Source organism: Bubalus kerabau, chromosome 1 (assembly GCF_029407905.1).
Source record: "Bubalus kerabau isolate K-KA32 ecotype Philippines breed swamp buffalo chromosome 1, PCC_UOA_SB_1v2, whole genome shotgun sequence".
Classification (NCBI taxonomy): domain Eukaryota; kingdom Metazoa; phylum Chordata; class Mammalia; order Artiodactyla; family Bovidae; genus Bubalus; species Bubalus kerabau.
The window spans coordinates 83211703-83237272 of NC_073624.1; the positions used below are offsets into that span (position 1 = coordinate 83211703).

A 25570-nucleotide genomic window follows, 5' to 3' on the forward strand; every position below is an offset into this window, starting at 1 on the left:
CCATTTGGACCATCCTCGCTGTCTCCATCAGATACAGGCACTGATCATTCTCTCCAAGTATCTTCCTAAAAAAGATCTTCACAACCCAAATAATCACCATGGTATGATCACTCATGTAGAGCCAGACATCCTGGAACACAAAGTCAAGTGGGCCTTAGGAAGCGTCATTATGAACAAAGCTAGTGGAGGTGATGGAATTCCAGTTGAGCTATTGCAAATCCTGAAAGATGATGCTGTGAAAGTGCTGCACTCAATATGCCAGCAAATTTGGAAAACTCAGCAGTGGCCATAGGACTGGAAAAGGTCAGTTTTCATTCCAATCCCAAAGAAATGCAATGCCAAAGAATGCTCAAACTACTGCACAATTGAACTCATCTCACACGCTAGTAAAGTAATGCTAAAAATTCCCCAAGCTAGGCTTTAACAGTATGTGAATCATGAACTTCCAGATGTTCAAACTGGTTTTAGAAAAGGCAGAGGAGCCAGAGATGAAATTGCCAACATTCGTTGGATCATCGAAAAAGCAAGAGAGTATCAGAAAAACATCTATTTCTGCTTTATTGATTGTGCCAAAGCCTTTGACTGTGTAGATCACCACAAACTGTAGAAAATTCTGAAAGAGATGGGAATAGCAGACCACCTGACCTGCCTCTTGAGAAATCTGTATGCAGGTCAAGAAGCAACAGTTAGAACTGGACATGGAACAACAGACTTGTTCCAAATAGGAAAAGGAGTACATCAAGGCTGTATATTGTCATGCTGCTTATTTAGCTTATATGCAGAGTACATCATGAGAAACGCTGGGCTGGAAGAAGCACAAGCTGGAATCAAGTTTACCGGGAGAAATAACAATAACCTCAGATATGCAGATGACACCACACTTATGGCATAAAGAGAAGAAGAACAAAAGAGCCTCTTGATGAAGGTAAAAGAGGAGAGTGAAAAAGTTGGCTTAAAGCTCAACATTCAGAAAACTAAGATCATGGCATCTGGTCCCATCACTTCATGGCAAATAGATGGGGAAACAGTGGACACAGTTACAGACTTTATTTTCTTGGGCTCCAAAATCACTGCAGATGGTGACTGCAGCCATGAAATAAAAGATGCTTACTCCTTGGAAGAAGAGTTATAACCAACCTAGATAACATATTAAAAAGCAAAGACATTACTTTGCCAACAAAGGTCCATCTAGTCAAGGCTACAGTTTTTCTAGTAGTCACATATGGATGTGAGAGTTGGACTATAAAAAAAGTTGAGCGCCGAAGAATTGATGCTTTTGAACTGTGGTGTTGGAAAAGACTCTTGAGAGTCCCCTGGACTGCAAGGAGATCCAACCAGTCCATCCTAAAGGAAATCAGTCCTAAATATTCATTGGAAGGACTGATATTGAAGCTGAAATCCAATATTTGGACCTGATATGAAGAACTGAGTCATTTGAAAAGACCCTGATGCTGGGAAAGATTGAAGGTGGGTAGAGAAGGGGATGACAGAGGATGAGATGTTTGGATGGCATCACTGACTCGATGGACATGAGTTTGAGTAAACTCTGGGAGTTGGTGATGGACAGGGAGGCCTAGCGTGCTGCAGCCCATGGGGTCGCAGAATCAGACATGACTGAGCGACTGAACTGAACTGATCTTCCTAAAAGCCTTCCCTGCCTTAGTTACTTTTCACTGCAGACTTTGGAGTTATCTTCAAAACCTAAATGAGACCATGCTATATTTCAGATACAAGGTGTTTAAAACGAATACCTTGCCACGGCCCATTGAAAACACAGGAATCTTGTGAAAGTCTCCTTTCCAGCCTCTTTTTTCTGTGGTTACCCAGATCCCTCTGAATTCTGTTACACTAGATCTCCTACTGGTTCCCAGAAATCTTGCTCTTTTATCCCTTTGCCCTGGGATTCTCTTCTTTACTTCCATCTTTGCTGCTAATGAAACTATATCTTTAAGACCGCCTCAAATGTCAAATCCTGGAGTCAAATCACAATACTGCCAGCTATGGTTGGCCCTTGATACTTCCATAGAAGTATACTAGCATCTTTATTTCAGCTCTTTACAAGTTTGCTTATAATTACAGATGTAGCTGTTGTTTTTCCCTAGCAGATTGTGAGAGCAGGTGCTTTTCCTTATGCCTTCTGATCCTCAGCTTCCACAGCTTTCAAATGGGGATAAAATTCTTGCCTCATATGATTGTTCTTGGTTGTGACTGAGCTAACAGAGGCCAAGGGCTTGGCTCAGCTTCTGGCATATTGTGAAGAATGCTCACTCAGTGCTAACCGGTATTGTCGTTGTTGCTGCCAGGACTGTAAGCACAGGTATTTTCTTGTATCCCCAGAGAATCACCTGGTCTCTGTCACTCAAGAGTTCCACAGGAAGGAAGGGAGGGAATCAAGGAAGCATGAGTCAACATCATAGCATGTCAGCTGCCTTAGCTGTATTATTTATGTGAGCCTGTCCATAGCTCTGTGAGTAGGTGTTACTGTCTCCTGTTCCAGATGAATTAACTCAGGCTCAGAGAATTTAGATAACTTAAAGTCCCACAACTGATATTGAGAACTGTGTATAGACCCCAATCCTGAATGATTCCCACATCCTTGTTCTTTTTGCTAAAACACTGAATGGTGGGCGGGGCTCTAGAGCAGAGCAATTAACGCCTTTTCTTTGCCACTCAAATCCATTTTTATGGTAGATTTAAGTAAAAGGAATAATATGGATAACTGGGCTACACAATAGAGCTTGGCAACGAAAGGCATGCAGTTTGCACATAATCACAGGTAACTTTAGAGACAAACCCAGTCACGTTTGTTTTAACATGGTGGTGGTGGTTTAGTCACTCAGTTGTGTCTGATTCTTGTGACCCCATGGGCTGTAGCCTGCCAGTCTCCTCTGTCCATGGGATTCTCCAGGCAAGAATACTGGAGTGGGTTGCCATTTCCTTCTCCAGGTTGTTTTAACATGTATCCTGATAAATACATAAAAATATATTAAACACATTTATTGAGTGTCAAGTACGTGCCAAACACGTTTGGGGCCCTTAAACAACAGTACTAGACAAAACATGCAGCTTCTTGTCATTCAATGTTTGTTGTACAGAAGCATTTAAACAGATAAGCATGTTTTGATATGCGTGTAGATGGGGACAGTGGACTTCTGGTGAAGATGTACTCAGCATCTTTGATGTTGTCATCAGTGTCCTATTACAAATAAGTCACTATCTTGTCCCTCATTAGTTACTATGTATAACACTAGTATTCCTTTGATTTAACAGAAAGTTATTTTTAACCCTTCTATGACACTATGCTAGTGTAGCTGAGACCCAAAGTTATGTTCTTAATATCCATATATGTTCTTATCATGAAAATGGTACCAAGAGATCTTGTCCAAGGGCTGAGAACACATTTCCGCTTGTTCAGTGAATTTGAAAAATGTATAGCTCTGTCCGAATCCTTAGTTGCTTTTGCTGTTTATAGTAATTTTTAAAGAAAATCTGGGTCATTTAATTACAATGAAGTTTGTTCCCAATGAAACAGTTTGAGTTCATTTTAACAGCATTTGCCCTATGTATGCCTTCTGTCTTTACACCCTTAGGCCTGCTGCAGGAAATTTTATGTCTCCATCAGAATTTCTCTTTAAGTTTATTTGGATCTGATGTGTCAAAACTCAATGGATAGGTTTATTAATAATCAACTACATCAGCTTAGTATTATCTTAGGAAGTAAAAGGTCAATAAGCAGTTGTTATCCTACTATTTCATCAGTGGACTCTTCTCCAAAGACTTCAAGTCATTATTCACTGCTTATAGAGTCACTTGAGATATAAAAAGTCTTTTATAGTAATGAAAGAACTCCTACAATTAGCCAGAAGGCAGTCATCTATCTTTTTAAATAGCTCAGCTTGGAGGAGAACAGGATTTCAGGTGATGCTCAATAGATGAATTGTTATGACAATGATAAAGTTGGTGATAGCAATCTGTGTTTTTTGCTGTAGGGATGTGTGTGTGTGTGTGTGTGTGTGTGTGAGATATGTGCACAAGAAAAAGACATTCAGTTCAGACTAAGAATTTGTTCCTCTTAAATATATGCAAATATGGAAACACTCTATAGGGACCTTATAATTCATCAATTGCTTATAATTATTTGCTAACTAAATGATTATAGCATAAATACATTTGTAGCTAATAACAAATATAACAGTATCTTGAGACATTTTATTTTGACATAATTTCAGACTCATTAAAAAGTTATAAGGACAGCACAAGGAATTCTCAAATACCATACATCTAGAATTTTAACATTTTTAATAAACATTTAACATATTTAACATTAACATTTTACATGTGCTTTAGATTCATTCTCTGTCTCTCCTCTCCTCCCCACCCCATCTCTTGAGTGTTCTCACTCTCTCCCTCATCAAGTCATAAAGATTAATATCACCAATAGTGGGCCAAGGTGGTAAGTTTTAGCTTTTTTTTAATTAATGTACTTTTTATTGAAGATAATTGCATCACAGAATTTTGCTGTTTTCTGTCAAACCTCAACATGAATCAGCCATAAGTATACATATATCCCCTCCCTTTTGAAACTTCCTCCCGTCTCCCTCCCCATCCCACCACTTTAACCATTATTTTGTTATTTTTTTTAAATCGGAGGAGTTTCATGCCTAGTTATATTAATGAGTAGGAAACAGAGAGCACACTCAAAGAGTTTCATTGAAGAAAGCTGAATGAAGGAACACTTACAGAGGTATGAGCAGGGTTAAGGGAATGCACACAAGGAGTAGCAATAGAAAGAGAAATCCTTACTACTCACAGACCTGAAGGAGGAAGGTAAGCCAGGGTGTGAACCAACCCTGACCAGAGCTGGCATCCTGAAAGCCAGGAAGGGAGGGCCTGGATAAAGACAGAACATTAGGTCTCTTACCACTGGCTAAGGCAAGCAAAAGACATAAAGCAAGGGAGCCCAGTGACATGGAATACAGTTGGCAGCACCCCAGCATACACAGAGCTGGGTAGAAAAGAGTACACTATGGATCTCAGGGACAAACCAAGAAACACCAGCTCATGTGCCAAAGAGGAGGAGTTTCCATTTCTTTCATTAAGGGGAGGGAAGATAAATTTATTTATAATGAGGGAAATAAAACTATGTTGCATATACTTTATTTCCCTCAGTGAAAATCAAAACTATCATAACCTGTTGCTTTAATAATTGGAATCATTTACGTAGATAACCACTGTTTAAATTTGCTAAATCCCAGCCAAGTGGGAAAGACTGAAAGAAAAGTGTGGCAATGAAAAGAAAGAAAGAAACAGAAAATACCAAAGAAGGAATACAAAAATTAAGACAGAGAAAAGATAATAGGGGGAAAGGCAATTATTAAAAATGCATCCCCAAGATTTCCTATAACCAAAAATATAAATTGGTTCAAGAAGAGCTCTGAAAAATCCCTAAATAATGGGTCTATAACATTTTTTAAAATTTGTGTTTGGTTGTGCTGGATCGTCACTGCTGCGTGAGGGCTTTCTCAAGTTGTAGCAAGCATGTGCTATTCCTCCTTGCTGTGCTCCAGCTTCTCATTGTGGTGACTTCTCTTGTTGAGGAGCACAGACTCTAGGCGCAAAGGCTTCAGTAGTTGCTGCTCACCATCTCTAGAGCATCAGCTCAGTAGTTGTGGTGCAGGGGCTTTAGTTGCTGCACAGCATGTGGGATATTCCCAGACCAGGGATCGAATCTGGGTCCCCTGCATTGGCAGGCGGATTCTATCCAGTGCACCACTAGGGAAGTCCTGGGTCTACAACATCTTAATAAGAAAAGTTGGAGATGAGTCTTGCTTGCTTTTGGGAACACTTTGTCATCAAAATGTACTGTGAAATGAGCTGGGAAACAGCATCCTGTAGGAGTGACCTCAGTGTCACAATCAGTTAACTAAATATATTATTAGGCTTTTAAAATATCTCCTTGGGTTAATGGGAGTCTGCAATTCATATGTTACATGTAGAAGTATTTTGAATAAATTCAGTTCTTTATGTTGTTAATGTGTGTCACACAGGGTTGATAGGGCAAATTCTGCACTGTTGCAAGTTCTAGGTTAGACTATTTGCTAAGTCACTTCAGTCGTGTCCGACTCTGTGCGACCCCATAGACGGAAGCCCACCAGGCTCCCCCATCCCTGGGATTCTCCAGGCAAGAACACTGGGGTGGGTTGCCATTTCCTTCTCCAATGCATGGAAGTGAAAAGTGAAAGTGAAGTCGCTCAGTCATGTCCGACTCTTAGTGACCCCATGGACTGCAGCCTACCAGGTTCCTCCGTCCATGGGAGTTTCCAGGCAAGAGTACTGGAGTGGGGTGCCATTGCCTTCTCCGAGGTTAGACTATAGTCTCTATTGACTACCTGGTAGCTCAGTCACTAAAGAATTCACCTGCAATGCAGGAAACCTGGGTTTGATCCCTGGGTTGGGCAGATCCCCTGGAGGAGGGCATGGCAACCCACTCCAATATTCCTGCCTGGAGAATCCCCAAGGACAGAGAAGCCTGGTGGACTGCTGCCATGGGGTGGCAAAGAGTCAGACACGACTGGGCGACAAAGCATAGCACAGAAAGCACAACACAGTCTCTTTTGGGAAAACATACAAGTCAGGGGTCAGCAGCACACGGGGACCTGGAACTCTTGGACATACAGTGGGTCTGTATTCTAGTGGAGAGACCCCACCCTGCTGTTGCTCTCTTAGGGTCATGTTGTCGGGAGGAAAACACAGGAAATTTAGGCTGTCTGAGTTAGAAGTCAGTTATCTCCATTTTCTGGGAAAGCCAGCTACCCAGCACTGGGGAGCCTTTGGAGCTCAAGGGAAGCTGCAAGACCTCACACACCAGGAAAATGAAGCTACCACCCTGCAGTCCAGGCAAGACAGAAGGAGCCCCAGGATCACTTCTGAATAAGTCTGCTCATTAGCACCTGTGTGATAATTACCATATTCTCTTCCCCAAATCTGACAACAGCACTGTCAAAAGAACACTGAACTCCACAGACTTTTGATTTGATGCAACATAACATTTTTTACTTTCTCACTTTCTAAAATATGATTATCACAGGCCTACCAATGTTTTGTTCATTGACAATATTTTTTAAATGTTTCAAAATTAAGTTTATTCAATCTCACAAGATTTTCTTCATAACATGTTGCACAATTCCTTTTCTGTGAGTTCTTTTTGCTATAAATATTTCTTATGCTATGCTGTCCTCAGTTTACATAACAGATGTCCATCTAGAATCAAACATTCCAAGTTTAGAAAAAGGCGATATGCTTAAATTCTTTAAAACTGATTTACAGATTGTATATACCAAGTGTTTTAATGAATATAGAGTTTGGATTATTTTAAATTCCTTTCATACCAAACATTTTAGGAGCAATTTAAATATTGCTTTTTTTCTTACATAAAATATTATTAGGCTCTGTTTTTATAACACCCCCATAATTATCAGAGAATTTGATCAGCAATCACATAGGGATTCTAATCAAAATTAATTTCATAGTTATTCGTGAGGGTGAGAGTTCTTGTAAACTGTCATGCCCAACCAGAATTACAACACTCAGATCTGAGGATCTAAAGTAAAAATAGTGACTGTAGTTGATAACACTGTATTATATAATTGAAATTTGCTAAGCAAATAGAATTTAAATGTTCTGACCTAAAGAAAATATAATTAATTAATTGAAGTGATAAATGTGTTAATTAGCTATTTGGAATCCTTTCACAATACAAACATATATCAAATCACTACCGTGTACATGTTAAATATCTTATAATGTTGTTATCTGTATCTCCATAATGCTGAAAATAAATGAATGAATGAATGAAAAAATAAATTTTATTAAATTTAAATTTAAAAATTAAATTTTATTATTAAAAAACAGTATTTAAGTGTTTTATGCTTTCTTATTCTCCACTTGAAATTGTACATAATCTTTGGTATTCTGCACCTCTTCTACTGAGTATTCTTATATGTATGATCTCATGAAAGGTAGAGATACTTAAAAGCCCTTAGTTTCTGTAAGAGGCACAGAGGTTTGGAAACCCTCATTGTCCCAAACAGCTGACCTTGGAAATGAAATCGCACCAGGGTGATTTGGTCATTCATGCCCTTGTTTGCACTTTGGAAAAAAGAAAAGCCTGTTTGTTTTCTGACACTCAAGAAAATTGTGCATGTGGCTGGATTTGGAGGAATAATCAAAGCAGAAGAGCTCACATACAAGCTGAGGCCACCAGTCACTCTGGGGAGGTTGTTGACAAGTGGCCCAGATTTTTCAGTTTATCCAAAAGAGTAGATTGATTTTTAGTTAAACAGAAGCTTCACCAAATGATAGCGTGATTTGGTTTACATATGAAAAGCTGTATTTTTTACTTAACATTCACAAGTTGCTTATGGATTAATTAGCCCATCTGCCACAACAAATGGGTTCTCACTTCTTTTGCATTGCTTGCTGAAAAGTGACTACTTGTCTCCTATTCACTTCCCTGTATCAATATAATGGAAAATAATTTTTTAGAAGCAAGACATTTATTTTTTCATATCTGTAAAAATGTGTATAAATTTTCAATGTATCAACTAAATTGATAAAGTAAGTGCAGGAAAGAGGAAGATCCTCTCTGGAAAGGGTTTCCCATGGTTAGGATTTCTTTTAGTCACTAAACATTCGGTAGAACTGTTCCAAGTTTGGCATGATTAAGGCTCCTCTTTACACTTGCTTCCAATCCCAAATCTGTTTTTCTTCTTAAGCATAACCACATCTCTGTTTCTCCAAGAACTTCTATCATTAGCATCTTCCTTTCCTCTTTTATGCTATTACCAATTCTGATAATCTTCTTTATCAATATTGTGCCTGGTTTTTCATTTATCTCAAGTCAGGTGACTTAATCACCATTTCAGAGTCCAGTTGCTCCACTCTGGGGCTGTGAGCTTTTTTTTTTTTTTTAATAATTACATGAGTCTTTTCAGTTTTACTCAAGTTGCTAGGTAGCTTTATAAACAAATCAGTTTTGTCCACAGTTATCAAAAAGCCAGATGTTATAGTAATAGATGGAATTATCTCATATACCTCTCATGTTTATTAGGAGGCTCTAACCTCTCACTCATTTCATTAACAACCACTTTAGAAAAAGGTCTATTTCTCTACACCATGCTTAAATCAAATCATCAGCCTTCTGCATGTACTCTTCAAACCCACACCCTGTAATACATGGGTATATCTTAATTTTCAAATTACCTTTCCTCCCATAAATTTTGCTCCCAACACTCTTCACCGAGTTTTTCCTCCTGAAAATAAACTTCTCCCACTTGCTTCTTTCCATTGATTAGGCACCTAGAACAGTTTGGATCAGCACTCTTAACTACCTATATTAACTGGAATGCCATTAATAGCTGACTTTTCCTTCTCCAATTTCATTTCACACATATTGTCCATACAAAACCAAGATTGAGATAGAGAGAGAGGAAGAAGGAAGGAAGGAGGGAAGGAAAGAATATGATGGAAAATAAATAAAAGGATAACGATATGGCACTATGAAATACCAAATATCTTGTTGGTTTAGGATCTAACCACATGGAAAATACAGTTTTGCTATTAATTTATTTGTTAATTTACTTCAAAACTTTCTACAGGATTAAAATTTCAGATATTCTTTCAAAATTATTATTCTCCCTAGTTGTAACTAATGATAACTGAGTAAAGGAACTGCCAGAAAATGCCAGTTAAACTCTTCTTTTTTTTCTATTTTGAAAGGCATAACTCACGGTGACCTTTTGGTAGGCTAACAGTATGTTGATGAACTTCAAGTGAAGTGAAAAAAAGAGTATTTCGTATCATCAGTGCTTACATTTTCTAAGGGATCACATGGGGCAGTATACTGAGCCTTTAAAGGTCATAGACTTCTTTACTTTGAGAGATATTAAATAGCTTATGAAAATAGGGGTCAGCTGCACGATAACCAGAAGAAAAGAGCATTCCCAATAGGGAAGTAAGATATTTGAGATTATATTGACTGTCCTTTTTTAAGATTGTATTCATTGTCCATAAAATTAATTTTGCATATAAATGCCATGGTTGTAAATGAATGAATGTACAGGTCTTAGAATCAATAGCTATTGATCTTGCTGTATGAATGCTAATATTGTTTGCATATACTAAGTATTATGATAAGAACTAATAATTTCACAGGCTAAAATACTCTCCAGTAATTTTTTGTTTCTGCAATTTTTTTATACTTTTCTGAACTTAGCAAAAATGATCTTACTTCACTTATAGGAGCATAAGATAAATAATCTTTATCATTAAGGAACTTACTTTTTAAAATTATTATTTCTTTGAAGATCACTAAAACAAGTAAGAAACAAAGGAGTCTCAAGACGAGATTGTAGGCAGGGTACTGAGCCACCTTGGGGAAGAAATAGAATAATGGCATTTCTTCACTAGTTAATAACATACAATTTATGCATTAGTAGGATTTCATGTGGGCTTCCTCTGGAGAAGGAAATGGCAACCCACTCCAATATTCTTGCCTAGAGAATCCTGTGGACAGAGGAGCCTGGTGAGCTGCTGTCTATAGGGTCACACAGAGTCTGACACGACTGAGGCAACTTAGCATGCATGCATGCATTGGAGAAGGAAATGGCAACCCACTCCAGTGTTCTTGCCTGGAGAATCCCAGGGATGGAGGAGGCTGGTGGGCTGCCGTCTATAGCGTCACACAGGGTCGGACACGACTGAAGCGACTTAGCAGCAGCAGCAGCAGCATGTGGGTTCCCAGGTGGTGCTAGTGGCAAAGAACCTACTGTCAATGCAGAAGACATAAGGGATGAGGGTTTGATCCCTGGGTTAGGAAGATTCTCTGGAAGAGGGCATGGCAACCCACACCAGTATTCTTGCCTGGCGAATACCATGGACAGAGGAACCCGGCAGGCTATGGGCCATAGACTCACAAAGAGTTGGACATGACTGAAATGACTTAGCACACACACATGCAGGATTTCATGTATGACTGGAAGAAACCATGGCCACAAATTATTTTCCATTTACCTTCAGATAATGTTTAAAGTTCCTTCAAAAAGAACACTTTCATTCTGCCATTGTTAGGAGTTACTCTAGATACAATGCTTATAGGAAAAGATAACATTATTGACATTGTTCCAGTAGGTTTTAAATACTTGATAATAGATTATGACCAAGAGTTCTTTTCAGAGAGGTAAAGGTATGAAATCTTGCACAAATGAATATTCACTCAGTTGAAGGGACACCATGAAGCAGGAAATATGTGGATAAAAGGGCAATTCTTCCATATCATGTAGATTATGACAGAACAGTCTCTCTACCACTGGATCATCTTCCATAATTCCGGAGGTAGTAAACACTGACCATAAGAAGAGACAGAGGATGATGGTCTTCAACGCAAAAAGCCAGATTTCAGTTTGTACTTTTCCACCCTGGAACTTCTCTTACCACTTGCTGACTACAGGTCTTCAGGAGTAGTGTCCTCTCCAGAGTGCCTGTCATCTGAAAGTGCTAAAAGAATGAGTGCCAGTTAGTTGATGTACTGTGTTCATATTGCCCCATATGCCCAAAGTCATCAAGCCATTCCAAAGTTATACCAGTGAAAAGTCAGTGGTAATGTTCTAGTTCATGGAGAAAATTAATGACTATGCACATTGGTAGGTAAACACCCAAATCTCCAACTGAAGTTTCTTACTAGTTATTCAGGAACTGTACTGGGTCATATGGTGCTGGTGAGGAAACTTAATTGCTCAATTTCTGAAGGCACATTAACTTTTTCAGGGTCAATTGAGTAAATTAGCTCATCCAGGTCATTAAGCCTATCTCTACATGACATGACAATTTCCACCTGGCACTGTATCATTTACCCCAGAATGTCCCACATTTGCTCTGAGCATGCACGTATTCTTTCTCTACTTAGAGGGAGAAAGTGTGCTCATTTAAATGTCAGCAATCTCTTGCTGGCTGCAACTCAGTGATTCCCTTTGTGTCTTTTGAAGGCTTCCAGGGATCTCTAAAGATTTGCTGGTGCAGCAATGGCACTGGACTGAACTGAACTGAACAGCACCCCCACTCCAGTACTCTTGCCTGGAAACTCCCATGGGCGGAGGAGCCTGGTAGGCTGCAGTCCATGGGGTCGCTAACAGTTGGACATGACTGAGCGACTTCACTTTCACTTTTCACTTTCATGCATCGGAGAAGGAAATGGCAACCCACTCCAGTGTTCTTGCCTGGAGAATCCCAGGGATGGGGGAGCCTGGTGGGCTGCCGTCTATGGGGTCGCACAGAGTCGGACACGACTGAAGCAACTTAGTAGCAGCAGCAGCAGCAGCTATTAGAGCCTCACCAGCAGATGAGTGGTTTAGTTGTCCAGAAATGGTATAATTTCAGGGGTTTTGAGCACAGTACTGTACTCCAAAGTATCTCGTCCTATTTGAAAAAGCCAACATTATTGGTTCATTTGGGGTGGGAGTTTTGACTTCTTTTAGGATTCAATAGCTGTTTATGAAAATACAACTTCCACTAAAAGGCTATGTTAGAACCCAAGTTAGGGGAATAAATTGATGACAATTTGAGAGCAGTCTCTGTACTACCTCTCAAGAGGGTAATCAGAAAAGCCTGTGGCTGTTTTGGGTGGGGAAACATCACTGGCCCTTAAAAAGCAGGCATGAGAGAGTGTCACTTAAAGAAAAATTTTTATCTCCCACATGCCAATGGTTGGCCCAACTGAGAAGCAGTGATGGAAGGAAAGGGCAAACATCCCCTCTTCCTCTATTATGTCCAGGCTACATTGGAGAGTCATAAATTGGTATAGATGAATATAGGTGAGGAGGCAAGGGACATGGCATACTCTCTCAGAGGTGTTTTAGAGCAGTGCTACTTCCTTGTGCGTGTAAATCAGCTGGAATCTTGTTAAAATGCCAGTTCTCATTTAGCAGGTCTGGGGTATGGCCAAGGATTCTGCATTTCTAATCTCTTATGCTGCTGGTCCACAAACCATACTGTGAATGGCAAGGACTTAGGATAACATGCACATGAGCAGTAACATGGTCTTGGATAAAAATGATGAATATAAAATAAATGTGACAGAAATTATATTGCAAGTCAGTAAGACTAATTAAGGGCTTCCCTGGTGACTCAGTGGTAAAGAATCCACCTGCCAATGCAACAGACGTAGGTTCGATCCCTGGGTTGGACGATCCTGCAGAAGAAAATGGCAACCCACTCCAGTATTTTTGCTTGGGAAATCCCATGGCCAGAAGAGCCTGGCAGGCTACAGTCCATGGGGTTGCAAGAGTCAGACATGGCTTAGAGACCAAACAACCACAAGACTAATTAAATATTGAAAATTCCACCAAAAGATTGATAGATCATTTTTTTAAAAAGATATACTTACCATTTCTACCTAGCTGAAGATTTTAATCATTTTCTGAGGCTTATGTTTTGAGGCTTATGGTTTGAAATCTTTACTAATAATTCTGATGGTGTGCTTTGTAAAGATATAAGAAATAACTGTTTTCCTAGTTTCCATCACTTTCTCCTGTTGGTGAATAGTTCAATAAACGTCAATGTCTGATTAAGTATTCCTTCACAAAATTCATAGCAGAGCTTGTTTAAACCTCCCCTGCCCACCTATTATTAATCTATCATGACAGTCTCTCTGTTCTTTCCTCTGAGATGAGCAATGCCCTTTCATCTTTGCAGGTCAATGGGAAGGATCTCTCAAAGGCTACCCATGAAGAGGCAGTGGAAGCTTTTCGAAATGCCAAGGAGCCTATCGTGGTCCAGGTGCTAAGGCGAACACCTCTCAGTAAACCAGCCTATGGGACAGCCCCAGAAGTGCGACTCATGAATGCCAGCACTCAGACGGACATCACCTTTGAACATATAATGGCCCTGGCCAAACTTAGGCCACCCACCCCTCCAGTGCCTGACATCTGTCCATTTCTGCTCTCAGACAGGTATTTTTCTGTCTTTTGTACTAAAGCCTTATCTGTTGTCATTTGTCATTGAAAGTAGATGTTGGAAAGAATCAGGCACCGTAGCAGTTTGACAGTTACAGAGACAAGCTCTCAGTTCTGTTTGGAAAATGTCTGTGACTGTGTCTCCATACAATTAGTTCTCAGTTGTCTTGCTCCTCCTTTTCTTTACCCACATAATTGTTTCAGCTCAGGAATCCTACTTGCTGAGATGCAGTGAGAAAGTCTGGCTCTGATTAGTTCATCTTCATATTTTCAGTCATCACAAACCTCGCACAGCTCACAAGCACAGGTCAGGGAAATAGATTTTCTCACTGAAGTTGCCAAAAACCTTATTAAGACAGACCTAGAAGCAGCATGTTGGCACTCTGTCCTCCTTTGTGGGTTGCCTTGCTCTCGTTCTCTCTTTTTTTTTTTTTTCTCTCTTCTTTGAAGAAGCTAGGAAATTCACTTTATTAAGGTGCAATTCTCTGCAGGAAGCAATTACCCAATATATTGAGATGTAAACCAAAGGTCTTGGCTGTCTGAGAGGAAGTATATAGAGCTACAAAATAAAGAACTATTAAACGAATATTTCTTCCTAGTTTTCACCTGAGTTAAAGGCTGTTACAGCTATTTTACTCAAATAATCCTACCTGTGCCATTTTGGAAGTCTGTTTGGCCCCACACATTTTGTTCTGTGAGTTTTTAAGCAAATATTCAAAAATGATTGAGAGCTTGTTATATAAGAGCAGAACTCTCTGTTGGCTGCATTTTCATCGCCCGCTGCAATCCATGATCCATTTAGTAAAATGTAGACCTGGTCATGACACCTGCCTGCCCTTTAGTGTCTTCTATTAAGTCCATCTCAGTGATTCACATGTGCGCATTAAAGTCACTTGGGAACTTTGAAAAGCAGAAAAAATGCAGCGCCCGGCTCAGTCCTACCTCAGGCCAAAATATAGGCATTCGAAATTTTCAGAAATCTCCCTAAGCAATTTTAATGTGCACCATGTGCACCACTTCTTGAAACCTTATGTTTCTAGGTGGGCAGGGCCTCTGTCTGTCTGACCTATGATTCTAGTCATGTATCCCTTACTTATTAAATAGCCCCTTGTTTCAGGCACTAGAACTCGGTCCTGGGCAGAAAACTGGTAACAAAAACAAAGCCACTACCTCCTGGAGCTTATATTCTAGAAGGGAAATGAAAAACACACAAACAAAAGAACAAATAATATTCATTTGTACAGCCTGATGCAGAGTAGCTATCCAACAAATACTTTCTTGAATGAATAATAGTTAACATTTACTAGCTAACTTAACATGTTTTAGATAATATTCCTCATAAAAGTCTCCTGAGTGAGCACATTACATTATTACCATGCCCATGTCACAGATGAGGAAAAAATGTTAAGGAATTTGTCAAGGTCACACAAAAGGAAGTGATAGGGTCAGGCTTCTGAACCTAAGGCATTTGACCCCTTGGTAGGTGCTCTCATAGCTTCTCTATTTTCCCCTTAATTATCACACTGTATTAAAATCCCCTCTTTGCTGCTCTACCCAATTAATAGGACAATAATTGGGTTTTGTGCCCAACCAATTTCCAGCGTAGGGCCTGGCATCTTGTAGATACTCAGTAAATGCTTACTCAAGTATCAGGAAGGTGTCCTTCACAGCAGGCCTCCTTTTTCAATAATTCAAGGACCAGGAAAACACATCAGCTGCTCCAAACAGCCGGTTATGATGTTTAAGCAGTGGGAATGGGCTTTTCAAAACCAGTCCAGGTTTAAGCTCTTAGACCAGCAAGCAAGATGCTGCCTGCACTGCTTTTGCTATTTGGGCCCAAATTAGACAACAGTAAGAAGAGGCTGATAGAGTATTTACACTGATCCTGTGAGGTACCAGGATGGATCTTTCCGGCTTTTCAGCTATTAATAGATAAGGGGACTAATTTATACTACAAAGTTCATTTTTGTCATAATGTTCAAAATGGACTTAGAGGCCTTTCCTGAAGGCAACTTGGTTAATTTCACATAGGCTTCTTTCACTGACTTAGAAATTCTCATAGAGAACCTCATGCCCTTTGCTGCTAAACTGTGCTTAGCTTTCACATTGGGCTTCCCAGGTGGTGCCAGTGGTAAAGAATACACCTGCCAATGCAGGAGACGCAAAAGATGTAGGCTCTATTCCTGGGTCAACAAGATCCCTTGGACGAGGAAGTGACACCTCATTCCAGTATTCTTGCCTAGAAAATTCCATGGGCAGAAGAGCCTGGTGGGCGACAGTCCAAACGGTCACAAAAAGTAGGACACAACCAAGCAACTGAGCACACACACACACACACACACACACACAGCTTCATATTGTATAATGTATACATCATGGCATATAGTAATTTGAAAGCACTGCTATGAATTATTTAAAACATTTCCCAAAAGTTAATGGATACATAAAAGTCATACACAGTGTCCTGGAACCCCTTCATTTCCTTTACTTTATCAGTTCTCTGTCCCAAGATGTTTTCTAAAAGGATTATGAAACTCTATGGTTTATAGGAGTTTCCGGTGAGTTATCACCGTGAACATTCTTTAATGTTTGTGTATGTGGGTTATGAGGGAGAATGAGGAAGAAAGTCTCAAGAAATGGAGGCAATGTGAGTACAATTTACAGACTGAAAAATACAATTCCCACGTCACTCCCACATCTGTGGATTCTGCATTCAAGTATTCAACCAACTTCAGACTTGATTTTTTGATCCATGGTTAATTGAATAAAAATACAGAACCCATGCATTCAGAAGACTGACTGTATGAGCTTTTAAAATCAAATTTAAGAAACAGTTTGAGGCTGTAATTATGAAATTAGTAGTACTTTATTACAAAATACCCACCTTTGGGCAGACTGCAGTCTCAAAAGCCACACACCCATCTATGTATCAAGTCCACTGGATGGAATGGAAGGCAGCCAGAGTATCAATATGGCACCATTGCCAGGATAGAGGGCATATCTGTCCCTTCACAAAATGAAGCTCTGACAATGAGCCATTATTTTGGTATTCTCTCAGAAAATCAAATTGATGGATTTCATATAAGGGGAGAAAGAAAAGCAATTGTTCTTTCTGAGCTGTAGTTCATTTAAAGGCTAGATCACTATAGGTCTTATTGGTGAGCAGAGAAAACTAAAGTTAAATTCTAATGTCTTTTTTTAATCTTGAGAACAACCCTTTTGATCCATTTCTATCATATTGCTACATTCCCCACAGCTGCCATTCTCTCCATCCAATGGAGCATGAATTTTATGAGGACAATGAGTATCTTTCCAGCTTGCCTGCTGATCCAGACAGAACAGAGGACTTTGAATATGAGGTAAGATCATTTTCACACCACTTTACACTTCTTCATGAAGTTATGGTTGAGGGGTTTTGCATAACAAAGAAAAAATTAATTTATTACTATGAGAAATATTTTATCTATTATATATCTAAGCTAAGAGCTTTTAAATATTTGTTTCAGCTATTTGGTATCTAGTATTTTAAGTGTATTGGATAACATTTTGATAATATAAACCTGAAAATAATTTGCTCACATTTTTGTTGCTTTGTATAAATAGTATTATGGAAGCTACATTTTTTTCTTTTTTTTATAATATAAGAGAATTTCAAGTAGAGTTTGGAAAGGAAATTATATTTAAAACCAAGACTGTGTTTACTATTTTTATTCATTCTGTAGTACTTTTATTTTAATTGATAAACTAAATTTTATATTATTTGTATTCCCCTTCACAAACTCAATATTCTTTTTATTTATGACTTCCCTGGTGGCTCAGACGGTAAAGTGTCTGTCTACAATATGAGAGACCTGGCTTTGATCCCTGAGTCTGGAAGATCCCCTGGAGAAGGAAATGGCAGTCCACTCCAGTACTCTTGCCTGGAAAATCCCATGGACAGAGGAGCCTGGTAGGCTACAGTCCATGGGGTTGCAAAGAGTCGGACATGACTGAACAACTTCACTTCAAAAACTCAATATTCTTTTTATTTATGACTCAAGTACTTTAAAGAATATTTTCCCTGACTTTCTAGAAAGAGAGATGACCTCATGTCCTTTGTTGTTAAACCATGTTTAACCTTTACATAGTACATGTTAGAGTGTGTGTACTATGATATGAAATAATTTTGAAAACCTGCCTATTAATTACTTAAAAGTTTGCACAAAAGTTAAAGGATTCATCCTAATATTTCCTCTGTTTCTGCAGTCCATGAATCTTTGAAAGGTTTCAGACTCCTCTGACATTTGGAAATAAAGTAGATTGAGGACATAAAGAAGCTTTGGTAAACAGGCAAAGAAGTCATGATTATCTGCCCTTTTAATGCTTTAGATGATGTCATACAAGTTCAGCAAAATGTTCTCTTCCATTTTACAACCAGGAAATCCTGAAATCTCTTCCCTTAGGAGGATCTGAAATTAAATAAGGCCAATTCAGTGAAGCTCACCTAAAGCAAATAGACATTTATTTGAAAGCTCCCTCCAAAAGTCATTGCTGGGGATTACAGAAATCATTATTTCTTTTCAGCCAGAATTTGGAAGAGTGTGCAATGATACCCAATATCTGAGTAAATGGTTTTGTTATTTTTGTTCACGTTAATTACTTATCCCCTCCTCTCCATTAATTTGATTGAAAAGTTTTATAAATCCTCAAGTACTGATATACACTGAAATATCCATTAAGTTTTGCCTATTCATACAAAATAAACTACAAAGTTGAGTCACTTATCCAAATAATTCAAGATTAAATGATGTCTTTCTTTCAGTTAATTAATTGCTTTGGGTTTGGGGGATGGAATTATCTAGATCACTTCAACTTTTTATTTTAGTTTGTGCCTTAAACCTTTATTAAAATACATCTGTGTGCTAGGGAAGGGTATGGGAGAGACACTTGCTTAGGCTAAGCAGAATCACAGTAAAAATTATTTTCAATAATTAGCATGTCATTGACTATTACGATACAGTCAGATTCTCTAGTGCTTACTCTAGCTGAACTACATCCTCTTTTCCAACCAATGTCAACCCCTAATAGAGGCCAGCATCAGTAGGATGACAGTGGTAAATGCTCAGACGGGTCTTCTGTAGCCTGTAATCTGAACTAATCACAGAATCCTAGTCATTACTTGGCTGTCAGCTGTGATTCTCTTGCTGAAGGCAGCTTTCTGAGTTATTGAAATAAAGGATGTTCCAGTGAAATTTAAATAAGGAATAAGTTACTGTGACAGGCTTCAGTCAGGAGGAAGGGTACAGTTGAGAATATCTGCATGGCTAATGGGGGAGTGGAGGCACTGGGGAAGACCCAAGGATAATGGACCAACTTTAGAAGAGAGTGATTCTACTCAGTATACCTTACAGTGTGTTACACTAACGTGGCAGTGTCACACACCATCCCTCTTGATTGCATCAGATGGGACTGTGAGACCTAGTGAGCCCACTGCTATTACCAGAGCTGATTGTGCTCACCACATTAAGTGGGGGGAGATTTAGAAATGCTGCCTTTACATGCTATTACACTTAGAAGCAGACTGGTCAAGTGTTTCTGTGACTAGCTCAGATGATCCCAGCTTCTCCAGGAACTCTGTTATAACCCAGAAGTTGGGGGGATGCAGAGAATGCCATGGTCCTTCAAGAAGGACCAGTTTTATGCCACTCAGAGAGTATTATGGGAACCTGAGGTCTAATGGCCAAACAGAGGACTTCATCTCAGAAAGAGATACTTATTCCTCTTCAGCTTAAAAATGAAAACACATTGATAGGCAATTGGGAAAGTAGAGATATGACTCCTTTTCATCTGTTTTTGTTCAGTTGTACCATAAATATTTAATGAGAAGTTTAAAAAGATGCCAGGTTTTTATCTAGGTTTTTATTTAGGATTGATAAAGCCTTTACTCCAGTGGAGCTTAACCTTTAGGGGACAGAGATGGGCAGAAAACAAGTGAAGATGCATTATATCAGATGGTGATTAAGTCCTCGTGGAGAACAAGCAGTTTGGGTAACAGAGGAAGGAAATGCATGGTGTTGGGATGAGGTGTTGCTCTCTTATACAGGTGGTCAGGGAGGGCTGCTCTCTTAAGAGACCTGAAGAGAACTAGCCATGTGGATTCTGAGAGAGCAGCCTTCCAGATAGAACAGAGGGCAAGCATGGGTACAAAGGGCTGAAAGCAGGACCACTCCTGGATGCGCCCAGGTACAGCAGAGGCCAGTGTGCTCTGGGGACCGGGCAAAGGGGATAGACAGGCAGCAATATGAGGCAAACTCAGAATGAGTAGGGGCATATCTTGAGGGACCTTTGGCTTTTACAATGAGATGCAAAGTTGCTGAAGGAGAGCCTGGCCGGGTTCTGCAGGGCTCACAGGATCCCTCTGATGCTGGAATGAGCTTGAAGGTGGGCAAGTAGTCTCCAGCCTAGCAGTGAGAGGAAAAAGGGGGGATGGGACCTGGCTGATGACAGAGGCGGTGGTAAGATATGGTCTGGAAGGCAGCATTCACCCTGCCCTGAGGCTCTGCCTGTGTCCGTGCTTCCATATCTCGTCTTGTAGCTTTAATAGTCTGTGCTCTGGGGGGCTTTCTTCTTCTGACTTTCTAAAAGCAAAATATCATAGGCCAGGGTGAAACACAGCTTCCGGCATCCACTGAAACTAGCATAATAAATCTACTCTTAAAAGACAAAGTGTACAGAACTGCATTTCTGAACTTGCTGAAAGCAAACTATGCAACTATTAATATTTAGGCACCTTTTTAAAAGGCCTACTTACTATCGACTCAGTGAACCAAAGCTGATCTATCTTGTGGATACATATTTAGGGACTTTTAGTATGGGAATTTTTGACCCAAAAGACCAAAACAGACCTGAATATCTCGTAAATACACATTTAGGGACTCTTTAACACGCAGATCACTCTATAGAAAGATGGTAACTGCTCCCCTCAGAGCCATGATAGACAGCAAGCACGTCTTTGGAGATACTGGAGTCAATGTGTCAATGCTATGGTGACTGTGGTGGGGTAGGGACCTCTATGAAATTTTAATGACACCCATATCTCACCATGACCTATCACCACTTTGCCCAGGAAAATTATTTGACTGGGTTTTACATTTCCCCTCAGTGCTTAAAAAAAGTCTCAGCAGACCAGTCTGTATTAAAAGACTCACAGCTTGAAATTTGATCTTTTTTTCAAAAACAATAGCACTGTTTTCTAATTAAAAATGATAAAGGATTTTAATTTTAACTTTGAGAGAAAAAATAAAAACCTAAAAACTTACACAATGCAGCCTTCATAAAAGTCAGGGTGCTGACTTCCACTGAAATAACACTGAGGATTAAGCACTCTTTTTCTGTATTTTCAACTTTGTTCATTTTTTTCTTTCATAGAGCCAGCTAAAGGTTGAAATAAATCATAAATAGCCTTTAGCAAGTCACAGGCAGATCTCACATCCAGCCTCTACCAGAAATAATTTAAAGGGAAAGGCTTTGAGAAATATAGAGCTCTTTTGTTCAACTCTTAATAGAGATATGTTTGCTATTGCAGGAGGGCAGAGAAGATGTTGAATTTTCTGCAGCATTTGCAATCAACTCTCAAAATTCAATGTTGAGAGAGGAAAGTCAGAAAATTAATAAGTGCAGCATTTTGATAGTATAAAATATCATGTTAGACACAACAAGCAAGTAATTTTAGCAACATTTCTAAGCCTGGTGATTTTCATCACTTAGAAATGCTACTTGAAATTGTTGTTATTCCTCGGCCTAAAATCAAGCTGAAGAAATATCCAACAGCCTAAGTACTCATAGAGTTGCCCTTGTCTGTACATTGTCATCACTGTGAAAGGGCATTTAGAAATTTGCTTGGACAGATGGTAAAGAGAGAAAGACAAGTACATGTCAGAGTTCTATATAATGTTAACTGAAAATCCAACTTGGGCTATAAACAAGAAAGAGCATTAAGCATATTAATTAGCTACCTCTTAGCAATTCTTATGCAAAGCGTAAGGTAAACCCTTGTGCTATGCTGAGAAGTGTCATTTTGCAAAATTTATTTCCCAGGTCTGGATCCCTGTGAATATGTGCAGAATATTTGTGAGAATTTAAGTATATAATCTCTCTCTTACATAGTTAAAGAAAAGAGAATTTTGAATCAAAGACATGTTCATTCAAAAAAATAGCTAACAAGAGAATAAGCATTAGTGAGATTTTAATCATATCTTTTTGGGCAGATTCATGATTTGTGAGCCAGCTTTCAGAAAAATGTCCCTAGTGTGTATGTGTAAGAGCTACATGTCTCCTTTCTAGTCTGTGAGGGCAGAAGCCTTATCTGCCTGTTCATCATTACATCCTATCACCTGTCTCAAATTCGGTACTCAGTATTTGACGAAGGAATATATGAGGGTTCTTACTGCTGTCTCCATGAACCAAACTTTGAGGAGCGCAGTCCCTTTCCACCTTTTGTACAAGGGAATTGGAAAGGAGCTTGAGACCACCATGAAGTTATAACAGATATCGTCTCCCTTTTTAATAGGTATTTGTTCTTTTTTCAAGTTTGTACTGTTTTACTGACCTCTCCTTATTTACCTCACCCCCTAGCCCCTGGCAACCATTTTTTCTACTCTCCATTTCTGTGTTTGACTTTATTTTGTTTTGTTTCGATTCCACATGAGTGATACCATGCATATTTATTTTTCTCTATCTAATTAATTTAACTTAGCATAATACCGAAATCTATCTATGTCACAAACGAAAGAATTTCCATCTTTATCATGGCTGAATGATAGTTCATTGTATGCATATACATATATATGTGTGTGCATATATATATATATATTTGTATACTACACCTTCTTTATCTGTTCATCTATTGATAGTTTGTTTTCATATCTTGGCTATTAAAAAGGTATTTGTTCTTTATTTTAGGTGTTCTAATCCTAGTGCCATTTTTGTTTCAGTTAAACCTTTCTGAGGAAAGGGCTAAAACATGGAGAAACAAAAAGAACTATGTAATGAAATAGATTTTTGACTCCATTAAAATGCATTTTTTCTAGTCATCATCTTATAAATTCATAGAATCTCATATTTGACATGTTCTCTAATCCACTCCTATATCCAGTTTGTAAGTTCTTCAACAAGGGATACTTAAGCAAGCTTGTAAAACTCCACAGTGGACAGAGAACTGAGAGCCTCCCCAAGTAAACAACTCTGACTCTTACAGTCAGTCAGTTCAGTCGCTCAGTCATGTCCGACTCCTTGTGACCCCATAAACCACAGCACGCCAGGCCTCCCTATCACCAACTCCCAGAGCACACCCAAACCCATATCCATCGAGTTGGTGATGCCATCCAACCATCTCATTCTCTGTTGTCCCCTTCTCCTCCTGCCCTCAATCTTTCCCAGCATCGGAGTCTTTTCCAATGAGTCAGCTCTTCACATCAGGTGGCCAAGTATTGGAGTTTCAGCTTCAACATCAGTCCTTCCAATGAACAGGACTGGTCTCCTTTAGAATGGACTGGTTAGATCTCCTTTCAGTCCAAGGGACTCTCAAGAGTCTTCTCCAACACTACAGTTCAAAAACATCAATTCTTCAGTGCTCGGCTTTCCTTAGAGTCAAACTCTCACATCCATACATGACCACTGGAAAAACCATAGCCTTGACTAGACGAATCTTTGTTGACAAAGTAATGTCTCTGCTTTTTAATATGCTGTCTAGGTTGGTCATAACTTTCCTTCCAAGGAGTAAGCTTCTTTTAATTTCATGGCTGCAATCACCATCTGCAGTGATTTTGGAGCCCCCCCAAATAAACTTAGCTACTGTTTCCACTGTTTCTCCATCTGTTTGCCATGGAATGATGGGACCAGATGCCATGATCTTTGTTTTCTGAATGTTGAGCTTTAAGCTAACTTTTTCACTCTCCTCTTTCACTTTCATCAAGAGGCTTTTTAATTCTTCTTCACTTTCTGCCATAAGGGTGGTGTCTTCTGCATATCTGAAGTTATTGATATTTCTCCCGGCAATCTTGATTCCAGCTTGCTTCATCCAGCCCAGCGTTTCTTATGATGTACTCTGCATAGAAGTTAAATAAGCAGGGTGACAATATACAGCCTTGATCCTTTTCCTACTTGGAACCAGTCTGTTGTTCCATGTCCAGTTCTAACTGTTGCTTCCTGACCCTGCATACAGGTATAATCTCTGAGAAATGTATTATGAAGTTTGAAAAAGTGATAGCAGGAGTGTTTTGGGTATAAAACATAACTCATAAAGAGACTATATATTATCCATATGTTGTGTTAGACATCAGGGAAAAGAGAAAATAGTGTGCAGTGTGAAAGTATAGAATCTTCAGAATTTTTAAATTCACCAAGTGTTTTACAGTTCACCAATCTATTTCCTTCCACTTGTTAGTTCCATTTTAGAATTATTAATAAAATATCTAAAATGACTTCATACCACTTACCTCTTGAGCAATAAAATCCATTTAAAAATCATGTTCATAAGTTCATTCTTTGGGGAACTGTATTGAATTGAAAACTAATCTAGATGAAGTGTGAATATATTTTTATTAATTTGAACATTTAAGATAGCATGTTGTTCTGCCAGCCAGGCATCGGTTCAGTAAGGTATCTAGTAATGAGACTACCATTTTCACTTCAGTTCACCATATTAGTTATATCACATTAAAATCCTAATCATGGCAGCCAAACCCATCCAGTTGTCATATATTGGGGATTATATGTCCTATATCATGACTGCTTCCTCCTTTGTCTAAGACATTCCTTTATCTCTAGGCTACTTCTTGATCTCCTGGGGCCAGTCCATAGTCTGTAGTCCATCCAACCCCCAGTGCCAGACCAGCCCTTCTTAAATGCACTTCTTATTGGCTCACTCCCCTGTTTGTCATCTTGTAGGGCTCTGTTCCTTGAATTAACTCTAAGATACACTACGTGGCATTGAAGATCCTTTGTACTCGGTCACTGCTCTATTTTTCCAGACTCTAGTAGTGTGCTTTTCTTTATCTGTGTCTTTACTATGGGCTTTTTCACTCCTGAAACACATTTCTCACTATCACTTTCCCATCAATGAACTCCCCTATGATATTCCATAAATATTTTTGCCATGATTCCCTGGGCTTTAGTGATTTTTGTACTTATATTTTTCTTCTAAATGGTTTTTATTTTTAATAGAAGTGACCACTCCTAATTATCTTTATATCACCTGGAAAGTCTAGCACATGCCCTGGTTCATGAAGGCCACCCAGTAGCATTTGATGAGTGAACAAAGTATTGACCATTTCTGCTGGTGTTATTCTATGAGCCTGAATACAAATTCAAAGGGTTAAATGAAGGAAAGATCAAACCAGTCAATCCTAAAGGAAATCGACCCTGAATATTCAATGGAAGGACTGATGCTACAGCTGAAGCTCCAATAATTTTGCCACCTGATGCAAAGGGCCGACTCGTTGGAAAAGACCCTGATGCTGGGAAAGATTGAGGGCAGGAGAAGGGGGCAACAGAGGATGCGATGGTTGGATAGTATGACTCCATGG

The 25570-nt window shown here is 39.2% G+C and overlaps 1 protein-coding gene across 2 annotated transcripts in view; it reads left to right on the plus strand.

Moving 5' to 3' along the window:
- Positions 1-25570, plus strand: part of PDZRN4 (PDZ domain containing ring finger 4) — a 430067-nt gene that overhangs the window by 338254 nt on the left and 66243 nt on the right. For both annotated transcript variants that reach the window (XM_055580837.1, XM_055580846.1), the window contains 2 exons: positions 13747-14003; positions 17263-17365. In XM_055580837.1, coding sequence (XP_055436812.1) covers positions 13747-14003; positions 17263-17365 — 360 coding nt within the window. The remainder of the gene's footprint in view (positions 1-13746; positions 14004-17262; positions 17366-25570) is intronic.